Source organism: Hypanus sabinus, chromosome 2 (genome assembly GCF_030144855.1).
Source record: "Hypanus sabinus isolate sHypSab1 chromosome 2, sHypSab1.hap1, whole genome shotgun sequence".
Lineage (NCBI taxonomy): Eukaryota > Metazoa > Chordata > Chondrichthyes > Myliobatiformes > Dasyatidae > Hypanus > Hypanus sabinus.
Window position 1 is genome coordinate 18,218,605 of NC_082707.1, and position 20,614 is coordinate 18,239,218.

The following is a 20,614-nucleotide window of genomic DNA, read 5'->3' on the forward strand; positions in this document are numbered from 1 at the left end:
TCAGGGCATTCTGGAGTTCGGAGATCAATTGGGTATTGTAAATTGATCCATGATCAGGACAATGTTAAATAGGTGGCTAGGTGGGCGGTATGGCTCACCAGGACAGAAGGGCCTGTTCCTGCTGTGCATCTTTAAAAAATAAAAATTCCAAGTGATTATGGTAATCTCAAATCCAAGACATAGAGAAAAATGATGAAGGTATAGCAATGTGAGTCCTCTTTATTTGAAAAGAGGGTAGAGTATAAAAATACTTGTGCTACAACAGTTCAGGGTGGTAATGATGACTGAGACTTGAAGTTGACAAGTGGAGGCACAAAAGAGCTGCAGATCATTAATACAGGATATGAATCAAATGAAAAGTTGAGCAGAGAATGGCAGATGGTGTTTAATCCGGGCAAGTGTGAGCTGATGCATTTTCTGAGGTAAAAAGCAAACGGCAAGTGTACAGTAGATATTAACGCAAGAGATTCTGCAGATGCTGGAAATCTTGAGCAACACACATAAAGTGCCGGAGTAACTCAGCAGATCAGGCAGCATCTATGGAGAGGAGAAAGAGCTGATGTTTCAGGTCAAGAACCTTCATCACGATCCAGATACTCTTTACTTTTTACTTCCAATGGGAACTCCCAAAAATTCAATCAAAATGCTCTGATGCGCAATAAAGTGATCTCATCAACTGGCTTACACAGAGCATAAATATTGTACATTCATAAACAAGAGGATTTACTCTGGAATTTGGGGAAGAATCTTCAAATACTAAATGCAAACATTAGCACGAGACTTTACTATGTATATTGTACCAAAGTCTCTGATGATTCAGGTCCTCTAGAAACCCTGTAAACAATCAAGGTCATTAGGGAATTCCATTACCTCCTTTCCTTCAGATTTGCATCCATGATCATTGTTAGTTTATTCCAATATTGACAGATATACTCCTGACAAATTACTCCTTATTCATACCACAGTTATGTGTTGGTTTGCACGAAGTTATTACAGCTCAGAGCATTCTGGAGTTTGGAGATCAATTCAGCACACGAACAGGCCATTCAGCCCATAATGTTGTACTGAACCAGCTAAAAAGCAAATCAAAAACACCCAAACACTAACCCCTCCTACTTACACAACATTCATATCCCTCCATCTTCTTTACATCCATGTGCCAATCCAAAAGTCCTTTAAAAGCCTCTAATGTATTTGCCTCTGCCACCACACCAGGCATCCATGACTATTAGAGTAAAAAAACTTACCCCTCACACCCCTTTGAATCCACCACCTCTTATCTTCAGTGCATGCCTCTGGTATTTGACACTTCGATCCTGGGAAATAGATACTCCCTGTCTACTCTATCTATGCCTCTCATAATCTTGTAAACTTCCATCAGGTCTCCCCTCAGCTTCTGCCGCTTCGGAGAAAACAACACGTTTATCCAGCCTCTCATGACAGCACTTGCCCTCTAAACCTCTTCTGCACTCTCTCCAAAGCCTTGACATTCTTTCTATAGTGGTGAAACCAGAGCTGTATGCAATACTCTAAATGTGGCCTAACCAAAGTTTTATAAATTTAAAAGATAACGTCTTGACTTTAGTATAGAGCAGTACAGCATAGGAATAGCACACTTTTTAATGCTGAACTGATTAAACTAATGGTGATCAATTAAACCAATCCCATGCACATTCATATGCCTTTCTAAGGGCCTCTTAAACCATGCTATAGCTTTCCAGCTACCTCTAATATCTGAACATAAAAGTTTGGGTGTTTTGCACTGACCTGTATCAGTTCCTCTATTGATTAATAATGCTCCACCTCATGATTTGAGAACCAGAAGTCATTTGGCTTTTATTCATCGAGCAATACAGCAAGGAAGCAGGCCAGTCTGCCCATCACTTCTATGCTGACCATCAATAGCCCTTTTTTCCCATTCCTACCAACTCCTCTCATAATACTTCACTGAGATTCAGATTCATATGCTTGGCACAAACAGTGAAACATGACATTTGCCTTAAGTACCAACATAACGGCAGTCTGCAAGTGTTGCCTCATGTTCTGGCACCATTGTTCAGCAGAACAATACAAGCAGCAACAGCAATCAGTGTATGCACAGAACAGTCACTTGTACATTGTGATTTATAAGATTATATGTATATTTATATTGATTATGCTTTTCTTTTTTATTGTATTCTTTCTGCTTTTGTGTTTATTTGATGCTGCATCGGATCTGGAGTAACAATCATTTTGTTCTCCTTTGCACTCGTATACTGAAGAACAATAAACCATCTTGAATCTTGAACACCAAACAGCACGAGACAAAATGACAACGGCAAAAGAAACCCCATGTTCTCCCTCACACCCATCTACCCATGCACAGAGAAGCCTCCAACCTCAGGGCAGGCCGCCTCTGGTGACCTTAGCCCCAGCTGTCAGACTCGCAGATGCTGGGCCTAGACTCACAGCCAAAGACTGCCGCCTACATACTTGGGCAATTTATAACCATTGCAGACAGCATTCCTTTTCTCTCAGTCAACTTGCATCAATTTGATAATGACTATTTTGTGGGATAAATGAGGTATACTTTATGTAAATTGAAGTTCATTTTCACTTACATTTGTCATGTTCGTGATTTACTGGGCTGCTGCTGTAAAAAGTTTATTCTGGGGCATTTATGCCCTGGTTTTTTATGCCTAGGAAAATGAAATTGATCTATAGTGGCCAATTAAACTGCAAAGTAAAATGTTTTTAGGAGTGGGAAGAACCCAGAGCATGTGGAGGAATTCCACATGGTGACATGAAAAAAGCACGCACACAGACACACACACACACAAACACAGAGACATGCACACACAGTCACACAGAGACAAACACACACACACAAACACAGACATACAGAGACACACACATGCATACTGTTATGAATGTACCACAGCTCTGAAGGGCCAAATGGTGCGGGGGAGCCCCCTCCTTTGTGAGAATCGCAAGAGTGTTATTGGGTTGGGTCAGAGGACCCAGGAAATGAGAGAGAGACATGGCCATTGTCTCTTGGAGACAACGTTTGTGGATTGGGGACTATGCTATGTGCAAGCCCTCGGGCAAAGTGGGGTGGTTGAGAGAGAGATTGCATCACCCCAACCTGATTGACATCTACTACCCTGCGAGTTAAGATAAAAGAGGGGCTGTAGGCACAGTCCCTCAAACGCACCAGAAGAAACGCTAGCGATCCCGTAATAACGGGAAGCCATTTGAAGGAAGCCACGTGCGTTCGGTTCCCTTGCCTGGGGGCTGGTGGCTGGTACCACGGAAAATGACTTGGAACTAATAACGGGGAACCAACTCCCCCGACTCAACGGATTGGCCTCATAAAAGACACGGGCGAGTTTAAAACCGTCTCTCTTAAACCCAAAGAGCTGCAGCTTGAAAGGACAGTGACTTTTGTCTTTCCATCGGACAATACAATATCCCCTAGACAAACGATAGAGCTATTGCTTAATTGATGATTATTATTATACCCGCGTTTTTAGATTGAGTATTGACGACGTATATTATCTGAATGTCTGTATTAATCTTATTTTTGTGCCCCTTTATAAATAAAGACTTTTAAAAATAGTACCATCGGACTTCAATGGGCCTCTCGATCTTTGCTGGTAAGTGACCCAGTTATGGGGTTCGTAACAATACACACACACAAAAAGACAGACAAACAGAAACACACACACACACACACACACACACACACACACGCACACGCACACACACACAAATAGACACACAGAGACATGCACACAAACACACACAGGCATGCACACACATACACACATGCACACACACATTCTATGTTCCAGAAAAAAACCATTTAACTCAAGTCTGCTCTAACATTCAACAAGAGTATGGTTGACTAAACTGTTGACCTCTATTCTAATTTTCTGCCTTACAACTGTCCTCCCCATCCCCATGACTTCTCAGTGGTCCAAAGACTTGTCTATGTCATACTTGGACATTTTAATTCCATAAGACCATTAGATATAGGAGCAGAGTTAGGCCATTCAGCTCATTGAGTCTGTTCCGCTATTCCATTATGGCTGATTCTGGATCCCTATCAACCCCATACACCTGCCTTCTCACCATATCCTTTGATGCCAACCAGTCAGGAAATACCCTCTTCACATCCACCCTATCCAGTCCTATCAACATTCAGTAGGTTTCAATGAGATAGCATCCCCCACCACATTCTTCTAAATTCCAGTGAGCATAGGCCCAAAGTGGCAAAATGCTCCTCATATGTTAATCCCTTCAATCCCGGAATCATCCTTGTGAACCTCCTCTGGACTCTCTCCAATGACAACACAAGCATTTTGAGGTATGGGGCCCAAAACAGTACACAATACTCGAAGTACAGCTTGATGAGTGTCTTATAAAGCCTTAACATTATCTCCTTGCTTTTATATTCTCTTCCCCTTGAACTAAATGCCAACATTGCATTTGCCTTCTGCACCATAGACTTAACCTTTGAATTAACCTCTGAAAATCCCTCTGCACCTCTGATGTTTGAATTTTCTCCCCAGTTAAGCCATAAGACCATAAAATGTAGGAACAGAATTAGGCCATCTGGCCCATCGAGTCTGCTCTGTCTTTAAATCGTGGCTGATCCTTTTTTTCCTTCCTCCTCAACCCCAGTTCTCGACCTTCTCCCTGTAACCTTTGATGCCATGTCCAGTCAAGAACCTATCAATTTCTGCCTTAAGTACATGCACTGACCTGGCCTCCACAACTGCATGTGGCACAAATTCCACAAATTCACCACTCTTTGGCTAAAGAGATTTCTCCACATCTCTGTTTTGAAAGGGTGCCCCTCTATCCCGAGGCTGTGCCCTCTTGTCCTAGACTCTCCCATAATGGGAAGCATCCTTTCCACATCTACTCTGTCTAAGCATTTCAACAGTCAAAAGGTTTCAATGAGATCTCCCTCATCCTTCAGACAGTCTGCACTATTGTTCTTTTTACCAAAATGCATTACCATACGTTTCCCAACTCCATATTCCATCTGCCACTTTGTTGCCCATTCTTCCTCAGCACTACCTACCCCTCCACCTATGTTCGTATCATCTGCAAACTTGACCACAAAGCCATCAATTCCTTTATCTCCATCACTGATAACCAATGTGAAAAGTAGCAATCCCAATACTGACCCCTTAGGAACACCACTCGTGACCAGTAGCCAACCAGAAAAGGCACCATTTATTGCCACTTGCTGCTTCCTGCCTGTCAGCCATTCCACTATCCCCTCCTTTCTCTGTGCCTGGATTGTGAGTGTCATTGTAGCAAAATCAGGTTTACTATTGCTGGCATATGTTGTGAAATGTCTTGTTTTTCAACAGCAGTTAAATTAAGTAAGTGCTACAAAAAGAGATGAGAAATAAGTGAACCTGTGCCTCACTTCCGCTGAATTAGGAAACCAATTTCCTCAAGGTCTGACATACCTCAAGAAGGCATTTGAATGTCATTCGAGCTTGTGCAATGGTGTTGACTCACTAATACAGCCGAGGAAGAAGTCAACATCAGTGCAAGTTGAAAAGTGATGACAAGCCTTGCCTAACTCTGCAGCTCCAGACTTGCAACTTTATAAGTCATTGGTCAGATCACACTTGGAGTATTGTGCACAGTTTTGGGCTTATCCCTTATCTAAGAGAGGATGTGCTGGCTTTGAAGGGGATCTAGATGACGTTCATGAGAATGATCTCAGGAAGGAGAGGATTAACATTTGAAGAGCATTTGATTGCGTTCAGCTGGTACTTGCTGGAGTTTAGAAGAATAATGGGAGAATCTCATTGAAACCTATCAAATATTGAAAGGCTTGGATAGAGTGGAAGTGGAGAAGATGTTTCCCATAGCGGGGGAGTCTAGGACCAGAGGGCACTGCCTCAGAATAGAGGGTCATTCTTTTAGAACAGAGATAAGGAGGAACATCCTTAGTCAGAGGGTGGTGAATCTGTGGAATTCATTGCTATCGACAGCTGTGGATGCCAAATCATGTAGGTTCATAGATTGTTGAGTAATCAGGATGACAAAGTTTATGAGGAGAAGGCAGGGGAATGGGGTTGAGAGGGTTAATAGTTTAGCCATAGTGGAATGACAGGAGCACACTAATTTAGCTCCTATGTCTTATGGTCTTATTTCTAACCCAGACAACCACAGCTTCTTGCAGAAATCGAGACCTATGGCCACTGGGAGCAAACTTCTGCTTTTATCCCTCAAGAAAAAGGAACCCGCCTTTCTGCAGTTCCTTTCACAACCCTGGGGCGTCTCAAACCCCCTTGCATGTGTCTAAATGTGATCACTATTGCGGTGCCCGAACGTATTGACACAGAAAGCTCCCACAAACAGGATTATGATTAGGGCCAGATAATCAGTCTCTGTGATATTGACATACTCCTGAATCAATGTTCAGAATGGCTTCATGGGGCTGTTTGCATCTGCTTAAAAAGCAGGAAGGATGCACGGCACTTTCAAAAGTGCAGCACTACCTCAGGACCGCATGCATTAACTCCCAAGCTTCTGGTGGAGGATTTGAAGCCACAGCTTCCTTGCATGCAGCACCTATCTGTGCTAGTGAGAACAGCTACATTATTGCAGCCTGTGGACGCTCTTCGTCTGTCTACCCTCACCCGCCATGTGTTTGGGTAAACCACTCACCTCCCCACACCCCATTCTTCAACTTTTGGGAGCCTCTCAAATTGAACACTTCCCTCATTTACAATAAGGTTTAAAAAGCATGTACAACAATGCAACTCTTAAATTTCTGAAGGAACAAACAGGCTGCTATTCCTTTCTCTTGAGATGGAAAAGCGCAAGGAAGTCCCTTAAAAGAGGTCGGGCACACTAGGATAGTTCCCTGTGGAGCACTAAAGGCTGAGAGGAGACCAGATGGAAGATTATGAGATTATGAAAGGCATATTATCTTTATTCCAGGGTTGAAATGTTTAAAATTATAGGGCCTGCAATTAAGGTGAGAGGCAACTAAGTCAAAGGAAATATGCAGGGCAAGTTTTATTGTATACAGAGGCTGGTGATGGAGGCATATAAGAGGCTCATGAATGTGCAGAGAATGAAAAGATGTGAACATTGTGTAGGCAGAAGGGATTAGTTTAGTTAAGCATTTGATTCCTGGATTCAAATGGTGTTATCATATCAGAGGACCTCTCCTGGGACCAACATGTAAGTGCCATCACAAAGAAGGCACAGTAGTGCCCCCACTTTCTTAGAAGTGTTTCTTATCGTCACGACGCTATTGCACTTCAGAGTTCAATCCAGGGGGCCTCTGTAAGGAGTTTGTACTTTTTCCCCGCAGAATGAGCACGCTTTCTCTGGGTGCTCCAGTTTCCTCCCACAGTCCAAAGATGTACCCATTAGTAGGTTAACTGGTCATTGTTCCATGATTAGGTTAGGCTTAATCTAGGGGATGTTGGGGGTTGCTCGAAGGGCCAAGAAGGACTATTCCCCACCGTAATTCTAAATAAAATAATAAATAAATAGATAGATAAATAAATAAAAGTTCTTGTTAGACATTAATAAGTCCAGTTCATTACCAAGACTGACACAGAGGAACTGCGTAGCCCTGAGATAATGCACAGGTCAATCTCTCATACTTTTTGATCACCCGTTGCAACTACCCAGAGGAAGAGGCACTGGAAGCCGTGTGCGGTTAAGAGGCAGGATGGCTCTCTTGTCAGTATGTCAGTACTGCTCTTCAGTGTTTGCTCACTGGAAAACAAACTGATTACGTCGGTTTTCAACTGTGAGATGAGTAACTGCTGCGTGCTTATTCTTATAGGAACGTGGCTCCAGGACAACATCCCATGGATCATTGATTTTCACACCATGCCATTCAGGATTTGCTTTAGTGTTACTTAATGACTATATCGTAACTACTGTATCATAACTATATGTACTGTGTTTTGCACCTTGGCCCCATAAGAATGGTGTTTCGTTTAGCTGTATACATGTGTCTGGTTGATAGACAAAGTGTATATAGATTCAGCATATCGTCTAAAATTTTGACATATTTCCAAAAGTGAACAGTGAAGAATACTCTAACTGGTTGCATCGCAGCAACTATTGCCCAGGAACAGAAAAGGGTACAGAAAATGATGGATACCACTCAACCTAAATAGACAAAGCTCTCCCCATCATTGAGCACACTTATAGTACATGGAGCACTGTCACAAGAAAGCAGCATCCATCTTCATGAAACCCCACCATCCAGGCCATGCTCTCTTCTCATTATTCCCATTGGGAGGGAGGTTCAGGAGCCACACCACAAGTTGAGGGAACAGTTATTACCCTGCAACCATCAGGCTCCTGAACCGGCGTGGATAGCTTCGCTCAGCAGAACTCTGAACTGGTTCCACAACTTGCAGACTCACTTTCATGGACTGTACAACTCAAGTTCTCGGTATTTTTTTCGTTTGCACAATTTGTCCTCTTTTACACTTTGGGTGACTTTTAGTATTTGATTATGTATTGTTTTTAGTAAATTCTATTGTGTTTCTTTATTTTCTAGTAAATGCCTGCAAGAAAAAGAATTTCAAGATAGTTTATCGTAACATAATGTACTTTGATAACAGATTCATTTTAACTTTAAGTTTATTTAGATGGGCACAACATTGTGAGCAGACGGCCTGTTCCTGAACTATATTGACTCATGTCCGATATTAAGGAACTACTTTAACAGAGTGAGCACTATGATAGACTTTGGAATCATCTTACTCTGTGCATTCACTAACATGTCAAATAAAGAACTTAGAAATAATATTGGTTACTAAAGAATACTGACACTTCAGTATTAATGATACATTAATAGGCATTGATAACAAATTTCATGACATATTTAGGTGATGATAAACCTGAATCTGCCTCTACTGTGAACTGAGAGCAGGAAGGGGGTGGGAAGAGGGGAATTATGATTGGAAAAGGGGGATGCGAAAGGGCAGGGAGCAGGAAGCACCAAAGAGAAGCTCAGTAATGATTAATAAACCAATTGTTTGGAATCAAATGACTTTGTCTGGTGTCTCAGGGCTGGGTGTGTCTGCATCTGTCCCCGGTACCCATCTGTCCCACACACCTCCTGCAGCACTCTATCCTTATATTGCCAACGTCCTTTGCTCCTGGCAAATTTGCAAACTTGCCCTCTGCTCCACATTGACAAATACTCCGTACTGTATATCTTTGGAAAGTAATGTGGCATTCTGGGGTTGTGGTTGATAGCATTCCAAGCAGCTTAGTGTTCTTGTCTCAAAATACGTTTTTGGTGCGTGTGCTCAGCAGGATTACGGTGAGATGTTTAGATTAATTTATTACAGCTCCGGTTATACAGTCGCTCACTTGTGTGTTTGTGGGTCACCCTGACTGTAACTGCAGTGTATAATAATCACCTTCCTGTCTGTATATGATCAAGTGAGAACTATTGCGTCCTGTCCATTAATGTGCTTGTCACTATGAAAATCGAAGTTAAAATAAACAAGCTTTTCTCATTTGTCATCATGGACCAAATGCATGCCTCGTTGGTGTCAGGAGTGGCATCAGAAATTGACGGTGAGACTGAACAGCTACAATGTCAGATGGAGTACCTTAAAACCTGGGGAATAAGTCGAGGGACTGTGCAGTATGCCTCCCCTGCAACTCCTGGCTGGGCTCCCGAAGACAGGGCACGGACCTGGGAGCCGAGTATTGTGCCTTCCCAGGCTCCCCAAACCAGGATACACGACAAAGCGCGTCACCTGCTTCCACCACAGCCTGTGCCGGGGAACCCAAGATGCTGCAGCCATGGGAGGATGGGCAACATGACAGGTGCTGCTGGAGAAAGAGGAGGACCAGCTGACCCCAGCAACTCGTGCCACAAAGTACATCCTGAAGCTCCCCACGTACAATGGCACTGGCCACCCGGAGCCTTGCCTGGCACAATTCAAACCTGCCGCGGGGCACGACGGTTGGCACCGGACCAAGACATTGGTGCACCTTGTCCTGGCGCTGGAGGGGGATGCCCTTTGGGCCCTATTCGAGCTAAAGGCAACTGAGCAGTGTGACTACAGAGGCCTTGTAGTGGTGCCGGAGCAGCGTTTCGGGCAGAGGCCTTTGGAGGAAGCAACGAGGGAAGAACAGGGCAGCAAGCGACACCATGTGGGAGAAGGCCTGGAGGCATTCACAGCAGATCTCCACTACTATGTTCAGCATCGCTACTCCCTAGTTCTCTCCCACGGCCCAGGAAGAGCTTGCCCTCCATGCCTTTGTATAGGCGTTGACACTGGAGTGGCTTTGGCAGCACGTTGGCCTGACGTCACCATCATCGCTGGCTGAGAGGGCAGAAGCAACTTTAGCCCCCCAAGTTGTTCCAGGGTCACCCGACTTGCCATGAGCCTGGGATTGTGTAGCCAAGAGATGAGGAAACTGATGAGGGGAAGCCCTTGAGACAAGTCCAACCAGCGCCGCGTTGGCCCCACTGCATGCCGCATAGTGATCACTACTACCAGTGTGCCAAGGCAGGCCACGTGGCTCGGGATTGCCACACCACAGCCCAGCACAGCATTCGCGAAATGCTGAGTGAGCAGCACCTCGAGGGAAGCACTGCCTGAGACCTCCAGCAGAATCCGTCCGTTGCTGCCTCCCTGGGAGGGCCATTAGGATGAAGAGCATGGCGGTCCAGCTGGCTCCGGTGACTGGCGACTGTGCAGCAAAGAAAGGGAAGACGTGCCTGCGCATCGCAGTGGGGAGGAACACAGCGGAGCATGAGGTGTGGCTAGCTGACATCCAGAAATCCTGCCTCACTGGCCTGGACTTGCTGTCCCACTGGGGTTCCCATGTGGATATGCCAGAGGAACACTCAACCTCAGCACTGAAGCCTCAGCAGGGCAGCTCCGGGAAGTGGGGTAGGCGGGCACAGCAACAACCACCACTTCTGGGGATGCTGGGGATAGCTGACCCCTCCGGTGGGGGCACCGTTGGACTCCAGGGGACATAGTTGACAGCTCACCCCAGCATTCCTAGCCATCAGTGCTACTTATTGCCATTGTTTTAAAATGTGTTTGTGGTGTGTGTGTTCAGTAGAATTACAGTGAGGTGATCAAGTTTATTTATTTTAGCTTGGGTTCTGCAGTTGCTCACTTGTGTGCAACCTAAATATAACCGAGGTGTATAATAATTACCTTCGCCATCTGGATGTGACGAGTTAGTTCTCACTGAGTTATTGTGCCTGTCACAACAAAAATGACAGTTGAGATAAACAAGCTCTTCTTGTCTGTCATCAAGGACTGAATGCTTGCGACAACACATCTTTGGAATGCTGGAGGAAAGTGGACCTCCCATAGGAAACTCACCTGATCCTGGGGAGAGCATACAGACAGTAACAGGAATTGAACTTGAGTCGCTGGCAATGTAATGGCATTCCTCCACTCTGTTACTGATGGAACACACTTCAGTAACCAGGGTCAACCAGAGGTTATGGAGCAGTAACCGAGCTCTACTGGTGGACCTTACATCAAAAACCAGTTTAGATCGAGTAACCAGGTCCTGATTCAGAATACAAGAGAGGAGGAGTGGTCATCTGGTTTTCTGAATGGGCTCAACTCATGACTGATCCATCTCAGTATATTTTCCAAACTTCAAAGTAAATTTATTCTCAAAGTAGGAATACCATCTAAAACTTTTAGATTCATTTTCTTGCAGGAACCCACAGGAAAATAAAGAAATACAATAGAATCCATGAAAGTCTACACATAACAAAGACCGACAAGTGTTCAATGTGTAAAAGAGGACAAGTTGTACAAATAATTAAAATGTAAACAATAATTCTGAGAACGTGAGCTGCAGAATCCCCGAAAGTAAGTCCGCAGGCTGTGAAGTCCGAAGCGAGTGAACCCAGTCCAGGGGCCTGATGGTTGTCAAGCAACAACTGTTCCTGAACCTGGTGGCTTAGGACCCAAGACTCCGGCATCTGCCGCCCGATGGTCATAGCGAGAAAAGAGAGAGACAGGTCAAGCACAGGCAGACACGATGGGCTCAGGTGAGGGACGTTGGCTGACACACAATTGAGGGGCTAAACACTGGTTTGTTTTCCACTGATGGGCATCGACACTCTAACCCCACTTGAAGATTGACCCTCTCTTGCGGTGATGGTTGACCTTTGTCCACTTCAAAGTGCTGTGCCTGTGTTCCTGAATCGAGTTTGTTGAATGGTTTGGGAGATCATAAAATCACTAGTTCACTTATGGTTCAAATTTTTGTTTCTTAAAGAGAAATTACAGGCTGTGGATTGCATCAATCATAGTTCAGAAGAAGTATATTTAATGGCTTTGTGAAATGCCTGAAAAATGTCGCTGTATATCATCAGAACCATCATGGATCTGGTATATTCCGGCATCAACTTCATATCCCTGGATTCACTTTAAATCCAAAGGACTATCGATTTTAACTGACCCCACTAGTCAGTCTTCCTACTCCCCAGGGACAGAGAATTCTGAAGGGTCCAACTGAGAAACACACACAAAAATGCTGGAGGAACTCAGCAAGCCAGTCAGTATCTATAGTCGATGTTTCAGCAGGACCATAGAGGCTGCCTGACTTGCTGAGTTCCTCTAGCATTTTGTGTGTGTTAATCCAGACTTCCAAAACTTGTTGTGTGTCAGGGAAAGGAAAGTTTTCCTGATTTCAGTCAGGTAACCATTTTTCCTACGTCTCATCCTACTGAACTCTTTAATCATTTTGCATTTGGGCGTGACTGTATTCTTTTAAATACCGGAGAATATAGAAAGTGGTACATCTCTGGAACTTATCTACTGAAATTCTGATGTACACCCTCTACAAGTACATTCTTTCCAGGGCAAAGGGGCCAAACCTGCGCACAATACTCCAGGGATGGTCCTACCCAAGTTTCTAAGGAATTGCAAGTAGTCTTGTTTACCCCCGTAAACAAATCCTCTTGGAATAACATCAAAAGTATCATTTACCTGCCTGGTGACCTGCTGCATATGAATTTTACCCATCAGTTCCTTTGAGAGAGCAACTTCAAGTTTCTGGGTGTCAATATCTCTGAAGATCTATTGTGAGTCCAACATAGTAATGCAATTGTAAAGAAGGCAAGCAGTGTCTATACCTAATTAGGAGTTCAATCACTCAATCTCATTCAATGTTAGCAAGATAAGGAGCTGGTTATTGACTTCAGGAGAAGCAATCCGGAGATCCATGACCCAGTCTTTGTCAGGGGATCAAAGGGTCAGCAACTTTAAATTTCTCGGTTATTTTTTTAGAGGATCTGTCCTGGGCCCAGCACGTATGTGTCATTAAAAAGAAAGTACACCAGTGCCTCTTCTTCCATAGATGTTTGTGAAGATTCAGCATGTTCAAAGGTTCATTTATTATCAAAGTATGCAATTTTGAAATTCTTGTTCTCTGCATAGCCATGAAACCAAGGGAGAAACAAAAGGTAGCACAATCATCAACCCCCAAATCACCCCTCATCCACACAAAAAAGTGAACAAAACTGGACCAGGCACTTCAACCCCCCCTGTACAAAAAAAAAAGAGAAAGATTGGGTGAAAAATACAGAATACAAAAGAAAACTATAAGAGTTGAAAAAAGTCACAGTCCACCTCCCCATCCAAAACACGGGAAACCTGGGGCAACAGCAGCAGGTTCTCCCCTCTCTGGTAGCGTAGCAGAGCAATTCTCAGTGATCAAAAGGCAGGCAGCCAATGCTCACTTTCAGCATTCGCCTCGATCTTTCAATCTCCCTCGTTGCATTAATTGGCAAACAATGGAAGCATTAATCAGCAAAATAGAGTTGAACATCAGCTCACACCCTGTCCTACAGCCTACCTGCTATGAATTTCCAGCATGCTGCCTTTGCTTCCAGGAGTCCTCTCAGAGACTGAAGCACCCAAATGATCTCCAAACTTCTGCATTCACCTTGATGCTTCAATTTTGCTTGTCACCTAAGACTTTGACACACTTATAGAGATGTACGGTGGACAGTATATTGACTGGTTGCATCACGGCCTGTTATGGAAACACCAATGCCCCTGTATGGAAAAACATACAAAAAGTAGTGGATGCAGCCCAGTCTATCACGGGTAAATCCTTACCCACCAAGGAGCACTGTCGGAGGAAAGCAGCATCCATCATCAAGGACCTCCGCCATCAATATCATGCTCTCTTCTCACTGCTGCCATCAAGAAGGACAAACAGGAGCCTCAGGACCCACACCACCAGGTTCAGGAACAGTTATTACTTCTCAACCATCTGGGTCTTGAGCCAGTGTGTATAACTTCACTCAACACAACTCTGAACTGATTCCACGATCTGCAGGCTCATTTTCAAGGATTGTGCAACTCATGTTCTCAGTATTATTGTTTTCACTTGCATAAGTTGACTTCATTTACACTTTGGTTGATTGACAGTGTTTATTGAAGGAATAACCTCTCAACTTCACTCATCCCAACACTGAACTGTTCCCACAACCTATGGAATTACTCTCAAGGACACTTCATCTCATGTTCTCGAGAGAGAGAGATATATATATATATATATATATATATTTATTTATTTATTTATTGTATTTGTACAATTTGTTGCCTTTTGCACATTGGTTATTTGCCTGTCTTGTGATGTGAAGTTTTTCATTGATTTCCATTGTATTTTGTATTTACTGTGAATACCCACAAGAAAATGAATCTCAGGGTTGTATATGGTGACATATATGTAGTTTGATAATAAATTTACTTTGAACTTTGAATTTCTTTGAATCTGAGTTTGAGGAGATTTGACATGTCACCAAAGATTCTCGCAGATTTCCACCAGCATATATCTTGCCTTTCTTTGACAATTTCTCATTCCTCTTCTGGATTCCAAAAGGCTCCAAAATCTCACTTATATTTTCCTGCACTTTGGTAGAAGGAATAAAGACGTAGACTATTTTCTAAGTGAGAAGAAAATGTTAAAAATGGGAGGTGCAATATTCTCATGCAAGATTCCCTAACAGTTAACTCACAAGCTGAGTCAGTGGCCAGGAAGGCAAATGAATTGCTAGCATTCATTTCAAAAGGACTAGAATATAAGAGCAAGGATGTAATGTTGAGTCTTTATAAGGCACTGGTCAGACCACACTTGGGAGTATTGTGAGCAGTTTTGGGCCTCTTATCCAAGAAAAGATGAGCTGGCATTGGGAAGGATCCAGAGGAGATTCACCAGAATAATTCCAGGAATGAAAGGATTTACATATGAGGAATATTTGATGCCTCTGAGCCTGTTCTTGCTGGAGTTTAGATGAATGAGGTGGGGGGGGGGGGGATCTCATTGAAATCTATCAGACAATGAAAGGCCTAGACAAAGTGGATGTTCAGAGGATGTTTCCTATACTGTGAGAGTCTAAGACCAGAGAGGACAGTTTCAGAATAGACAGCGGTCCTCTTAGAAAGAGATGAATTTCTTTAGCCAAAGGGTGGTGAATCTGTGGAATTCATTGTCACAGATGGTTGTGGAGGTCAAGTCATTGAGTATATTTAAAACGGAGGTTGATAGTTTGTTGATTAGACACGGCATCAAAAGTTATGGTGGTAAGCAGGACAATGGGATTGAGAGGGAAAATCTCTCAATTCCACATTGGAATGGAGGAACAAATGGCCAAATGGCCTACTTCAACTCCTAGGTCTTATGGTATTCATTGAGCTCCTTCACTCTATAGGCAGGGTTGCTAGTGGCTACTCATTTTAATTTCACTTCCTATTCCCACTTCAACATGTTGGTCCATGTCCTACTCAACTGCCACAAAGAAGCCACTCTGAGGTTGGAGGAGCACCATCTCATATTCCATCCTGATGGCATGAACATTGATTTCCAGTAATTTCTCACATTCTCCTCCCTTGTCTCTTTTTCATTTTGTCATTCTGACTCCCTTCTTTTCTCCTCACCTGCCCATCACCTCCCTCCGGTGCTCCTCTTCTTTCCCTTTATCCCATGGTTTACTCTCTTCTCCTCTAAGATTCTTCTTTTTTCTCCTGGTCTTTACCTCCTCCACCTATCCCCACTAAGCTTCTTATTTCGTCACCTCTTCTCACTTTCCCCCTCACCCGTTTCCACTTACCACTTGGCAGCTTGTACTCCTTCCCCTCCTCCCACCTTCCTAGTCAGACCTCTTTGTCCTTTCTTTCTCATCCCAATGAAGGTCTCAGCCCGAAACGTTGACTGTTTATTCCTCTCCATGTATGCTGAAGACCTGCTGAGTTCCTCCAGCATTTTGTGTGTGTTGCTCTGGATTTCCAGCATGTGCTGTATCTTTTGTGCTCCCAGTAACATCCGCTTGTTCAGCATCATACTTTGCAACTTATACTTATAATCAACTATGGACAACTCTCGTCACATAGCTTCACATTTATTTTGGGATTCTAGTCAATGGTTTTGTTTTGAACTCTAAAAGTACATTGTTTTCACATTCAGAGTAAAATTCCATCATGATATGATCACTCTTTTCCGAAGGCCCCTTGACGACAAAATTCCCTGTACAGCTGAGACCTCTGTGGTGCTATCTGCCTGCTTTTAACTGTACTACTCCGAGGAACAATAATTCTTTACAGTATCTGAAAAGTAATATCGGTTTGAGTGTGCAATTTGGTTAGAGACTCCGTTAGTTTTTCTCTTCAGTCCATCTGCAGTTATCTATGTGCTTGCTCACCATTAAAGTTGTGGTGTGACATGACACTCTTCCCCCCAATGTGCTGTGGAAAAGTTAGATTATGGAGTGCTGAGCAGTAACCATGGACAAAGTGGACAACTAGGTTCCATGTGTGGTAAATAGATCATTAACAAGCATCCTTTACTGGAACACAGTGTAGTAACTATGTGCCACCAGAACAGTAACCAGATATTACGTGGAACACAGGAATCTGGTTCCATTGAAGGAGTTCCAATCAGTAACCAGTCTCCACAGTAGCAATCCATGCAGTTAACAGTTACATATTATCAATGGGGAAGAAATGTGAACTAAGTGACTTTGACAGTAGAATGATTGAATGTACCAGGCACGGTGTTTTGAGTATCTCAGAAACTGCTGACCTTCTTGGTTTGTCATGTACACCAGCTTCTGGAGTCTAGACCATAAGATAAGCAAATATTGGAGCAGAATTAGGCAATTTGGCCCATCAAGTCTGATCTGCCATTTCATCATGGCTGATCCACTCTTCCTCTCAGCCCCAGTCTCCTGCCTTTTCCCTGAATCCTTTCATGTCCTGACCAGTCAGGAATCTATCAACCTCTGCCTTAAATATATGCAAAGAATTGGCCTCCACAGATTCACTACTCTCTGGCTAAAGAAACTCCTCTTCATCCCCATTATAAAAAGATACCCCTCTGTTCTGAGGCTGTGTCCTCTGGTCTCCCCTACCATTGGAAAATCCTCTCCATATCCACTCTATTACAGCCTTTTAGCATTCGCTAAGTTTCAATGAGGTCACCCCTCATTCTTCTGAATTCCAGTAAACAGTGGCCCAGATTCACCAAATGCTCCTCATCTGACAAGCCTTTCAATCCCTGAATCATTTTTATAAAGTTCCTTTCAGCTGCCTCCAATGTCGGCACATCCTTTCTTAGGTAAGGGGCCCAAAGCTGCTCTCAATACTCCAAATGAGGCCGCAGCAGTGCTTTGTAAAGCCTCAGCATTCCATTTCGTATTCTGAACCTCTCAAAATGAATGCTAACATCGTGTTTACTTTCCTCTCCACCAGCTCAACCAAATTAATCTTTAGGGAATCTTGCACAGGGATGTCTAAGTCCCACTGCACTTCAGATATTTGACTTTCCTCTCCATTTGTAAGATAATCTATGCATTTATTTATTCTACCAAAGTACATGACCATACACTGCCTGATACTCTATTCCATCTGCTACTTTTTTGTTTTTTCTCCTAATCTGCCAATGTCCTTCTGTAGCTTCTCTACTTCCTCAAAAACTACCTGCCCCTCCACCTATCTTCATATAGTCAGAAATTTGGTCACAAAACCATCAATTCTGTCATCCAAATCATTGATCTATAACGTAAAAAGAAGCAGGTCCTAACACAGACCCTATGGTCACTGGCAGCCAACTCAGAAAAGGCTCCCTTTATTTGCACTCTTTTCCTCCTGCCAATCAGCCAATGCTCTGTCCATGCCAGTATATTTCCTGTTATACTGTGGACTCTTAACCTGTCAAGCAGCCTCATGTGTAGCAACTTGTGAAATGCCTTTGAAAATCCAAGTAAACAACATTCACTTTGTCTGTCTTGTTTGCTATTTCTTTAAAAAATTCCAACAGATTTGTCAGGCAAGATTTTCCCTTAAAGGCAACCATGCTGACTACAGGCTATTTTATCATATGCCTCCAAGTACCCCGCACCACATACTTTGCAATCGACTCCAACATCACTAACTAGCCTATAATTTCCTTTCTTCTGCCTTCCTCCCTTCGTGGAGTGACATTTGCAATTTTCCTTTCCTCTGGAACCATTACAGAATCAATTGAAAAATCATTACCTAAGGCCTCCACGATTTTTTCAGCCACCATTTTCAGAACCCCAGGGTGTATACCATCTGGTCTAGGTGACAGCTACCTTCATTCTTTTCGGTTTCCCAAGAACCATATTCCTAGAAATAGCAACTTCACAGAGAATGGTGTGAGAAATTTTAAAAAATCCAGTGAGCGACAGCTCTGTGGATGAAAACTTCCTTCTGACAGAGGTCAGAGGTGAATGGGCAGAATGGTTCAAGTTGATATGCGTTACAACAGTGGTGTGCAGAAGAGCAACTCAGAACACACAACACATCAAACCTTGAAGTGGAGCATTTAGATCACATTTCTTCCCCATTCTGATGTTTGATTTAAACAACAACTGAACATCTTGACTACGTCTGCATACCTTAAAGCTTTGGCTTGCTGCCACATAATTGCCTGATTAGATATTTGCATTAATGAACAGTATACAGGTGTGCGTAAGAAGGTTGCCACTGGGTACTAATACTGGTTATAGGTTCACCTCCATCCTATGACTGAACCATCATGTCCAGAAAATTCCTACACAATGGTCTCATTCCGAAGAGTCATTCTAAAAGCTGCATTAGGAAATCTTTTCCTGAAGTTGTCACCAGCCAGAAAGTACAGGATGGGGTCCAAACTGCTGTTGAGACTGGCAAGACCCCTGGTCACTTGGTACATGGCATACACCATTTTATTCCACGCGCATGTGTCTATCCCTTGGTAATAAAGTCTGGACCGAAGGTTTAGATTCTTCATCACGTGGAAGGGCAGGTAGGAGATGGCAAAGACCAGTAACACAATGATGACCAGACGCACAGACCTGCTCCGGGAGGGAGAGTTCATCTTGTTACGTATCAGCGCCTTCACGATGAAACCATTGCAGACCAGGATGATGGCGAAGGGGACACAGAATCCGAAGAAGCTGATATTCATGCTGTAGATGAAGTACGTGTGAAGGAGTTCCTGTGATGTCGTGTCATAACAAACCGTATGATTAGCGTCTTGTTGTGGTGTGGAATTGCTTGTACCACTGGTGTGCAGGTGTGTTCTGGAGAAGTAAAGTATTGGGGAGATGCCTGCCACCACAACAATCCACACACACACACAAACAACAGTTGACAACCTCTTGTTCAGCTTGCCCAGTGACTTCATGGGATGGACAACCCCCGTGTACCTATGGACGCTAATGCAGGTCAGGAACAAGATGCCACTGTACAAGTTGACGTAGAATATAAACCGCAGCAGCTTGCATAGGACCTCACCAAACATCCAGTCGCTTGCCTTCAGATAGTAAAAGATCAGAATGGGCAGGGAGAAGATGTAGAAGAGATCAGCCAGGACGAGGTTGAACATGTAGATGGTGATGCTGCTCCAAGGTCGCATGTGGAATATGAACATCCAGAGGGCAACACCGTTGCCGATGAAGCCAGTGACAAAGACGATGATGTAAATGATGGGCAGGTAGTATGTCTCAAAGTCCTTGTCGACTTTGCAGAGCTCGTCTCTCTGCTCAAGCCGTCCTTCCAAAAGTAAGAACATCTGCAACAGCAAAGAAAGATTTACACTTAGTGGCCACTTTATTAACTATACCTGTACACCTGCTCGTTCATGCAAGTATCTAATTAGCCAAACATGTGGCAGCAAGTCAATCCGTAAAAGCATGCAGACACGGTCAAGAGGTTCAGTTGTTGTTCAAAGCAAACATCAGAATGGAGAGGAAACGTGATCTAACTGAATTTGACTCCAGAATGATTACTGATGCCAGATATGGTGGTTTGAGTATCTCAGAAACTGCTCACTTCCTGGGATTTTCACACAGAACAGGCTGAAAAGTTTAAAGGAGAATGGTGCAAGAAAGAAAATAAACAGCCAATGAGCAGCAGTTCCGTGAGAAAAAATTCCTTGTTAATGAGAGAGGTCAGAGGAGGATGGCCAGACTGGTTCAAGCTGACAGGAAGGTGACAGTATCTCACAAAGCCAAGCATTAAAACAGTGGAGTGCAGAAGGGCATCTCTGAATACACAACACTTTGAGCCTTTAAGTGGATAGTCTATAGCAGCAGCAGCAGATCATG

At 43.6% G+C, this 20,614-nt stretch overlaps 1 protein-coding gene across 6 annotated transcripts in view; it reads right to left on the reverse strand.

Moving 5' to 3' along the window:
• The window catches only part of LOC132406674 (P2Y purinoceptor 1-like), a 273,564-nt gene that overhangs the window by 27,406 nt on the left and 225,544 nt on the right, over positions 1 to 20,614 (reverse strand). For 3 of the 6 annotated variants that reach the window (XM_059992508.1, XM_059992519.1, XM_059992527.1), the window contains one exon: positions 15,549 to 20,079. The exons of 1 other annotated variant lie outside the window; for it this stretch is intronic. In XM_059992508.1, coding sequence (XP_059848491.1) covers positions 19,078 to 20,079 — 1,002 coding nt within the window. In that variant the 3' untranslated portion in view covers positions 15,549 to 19,077. Of the gene's footprint in view, positions 1 to 15,548; positions 20,080 to 20,614 lie in introns of those variants that run through there. 2 more of the 6 variants (XM_059992533.1, XM_059992542.1) reach the window with 1 other exon arrangement.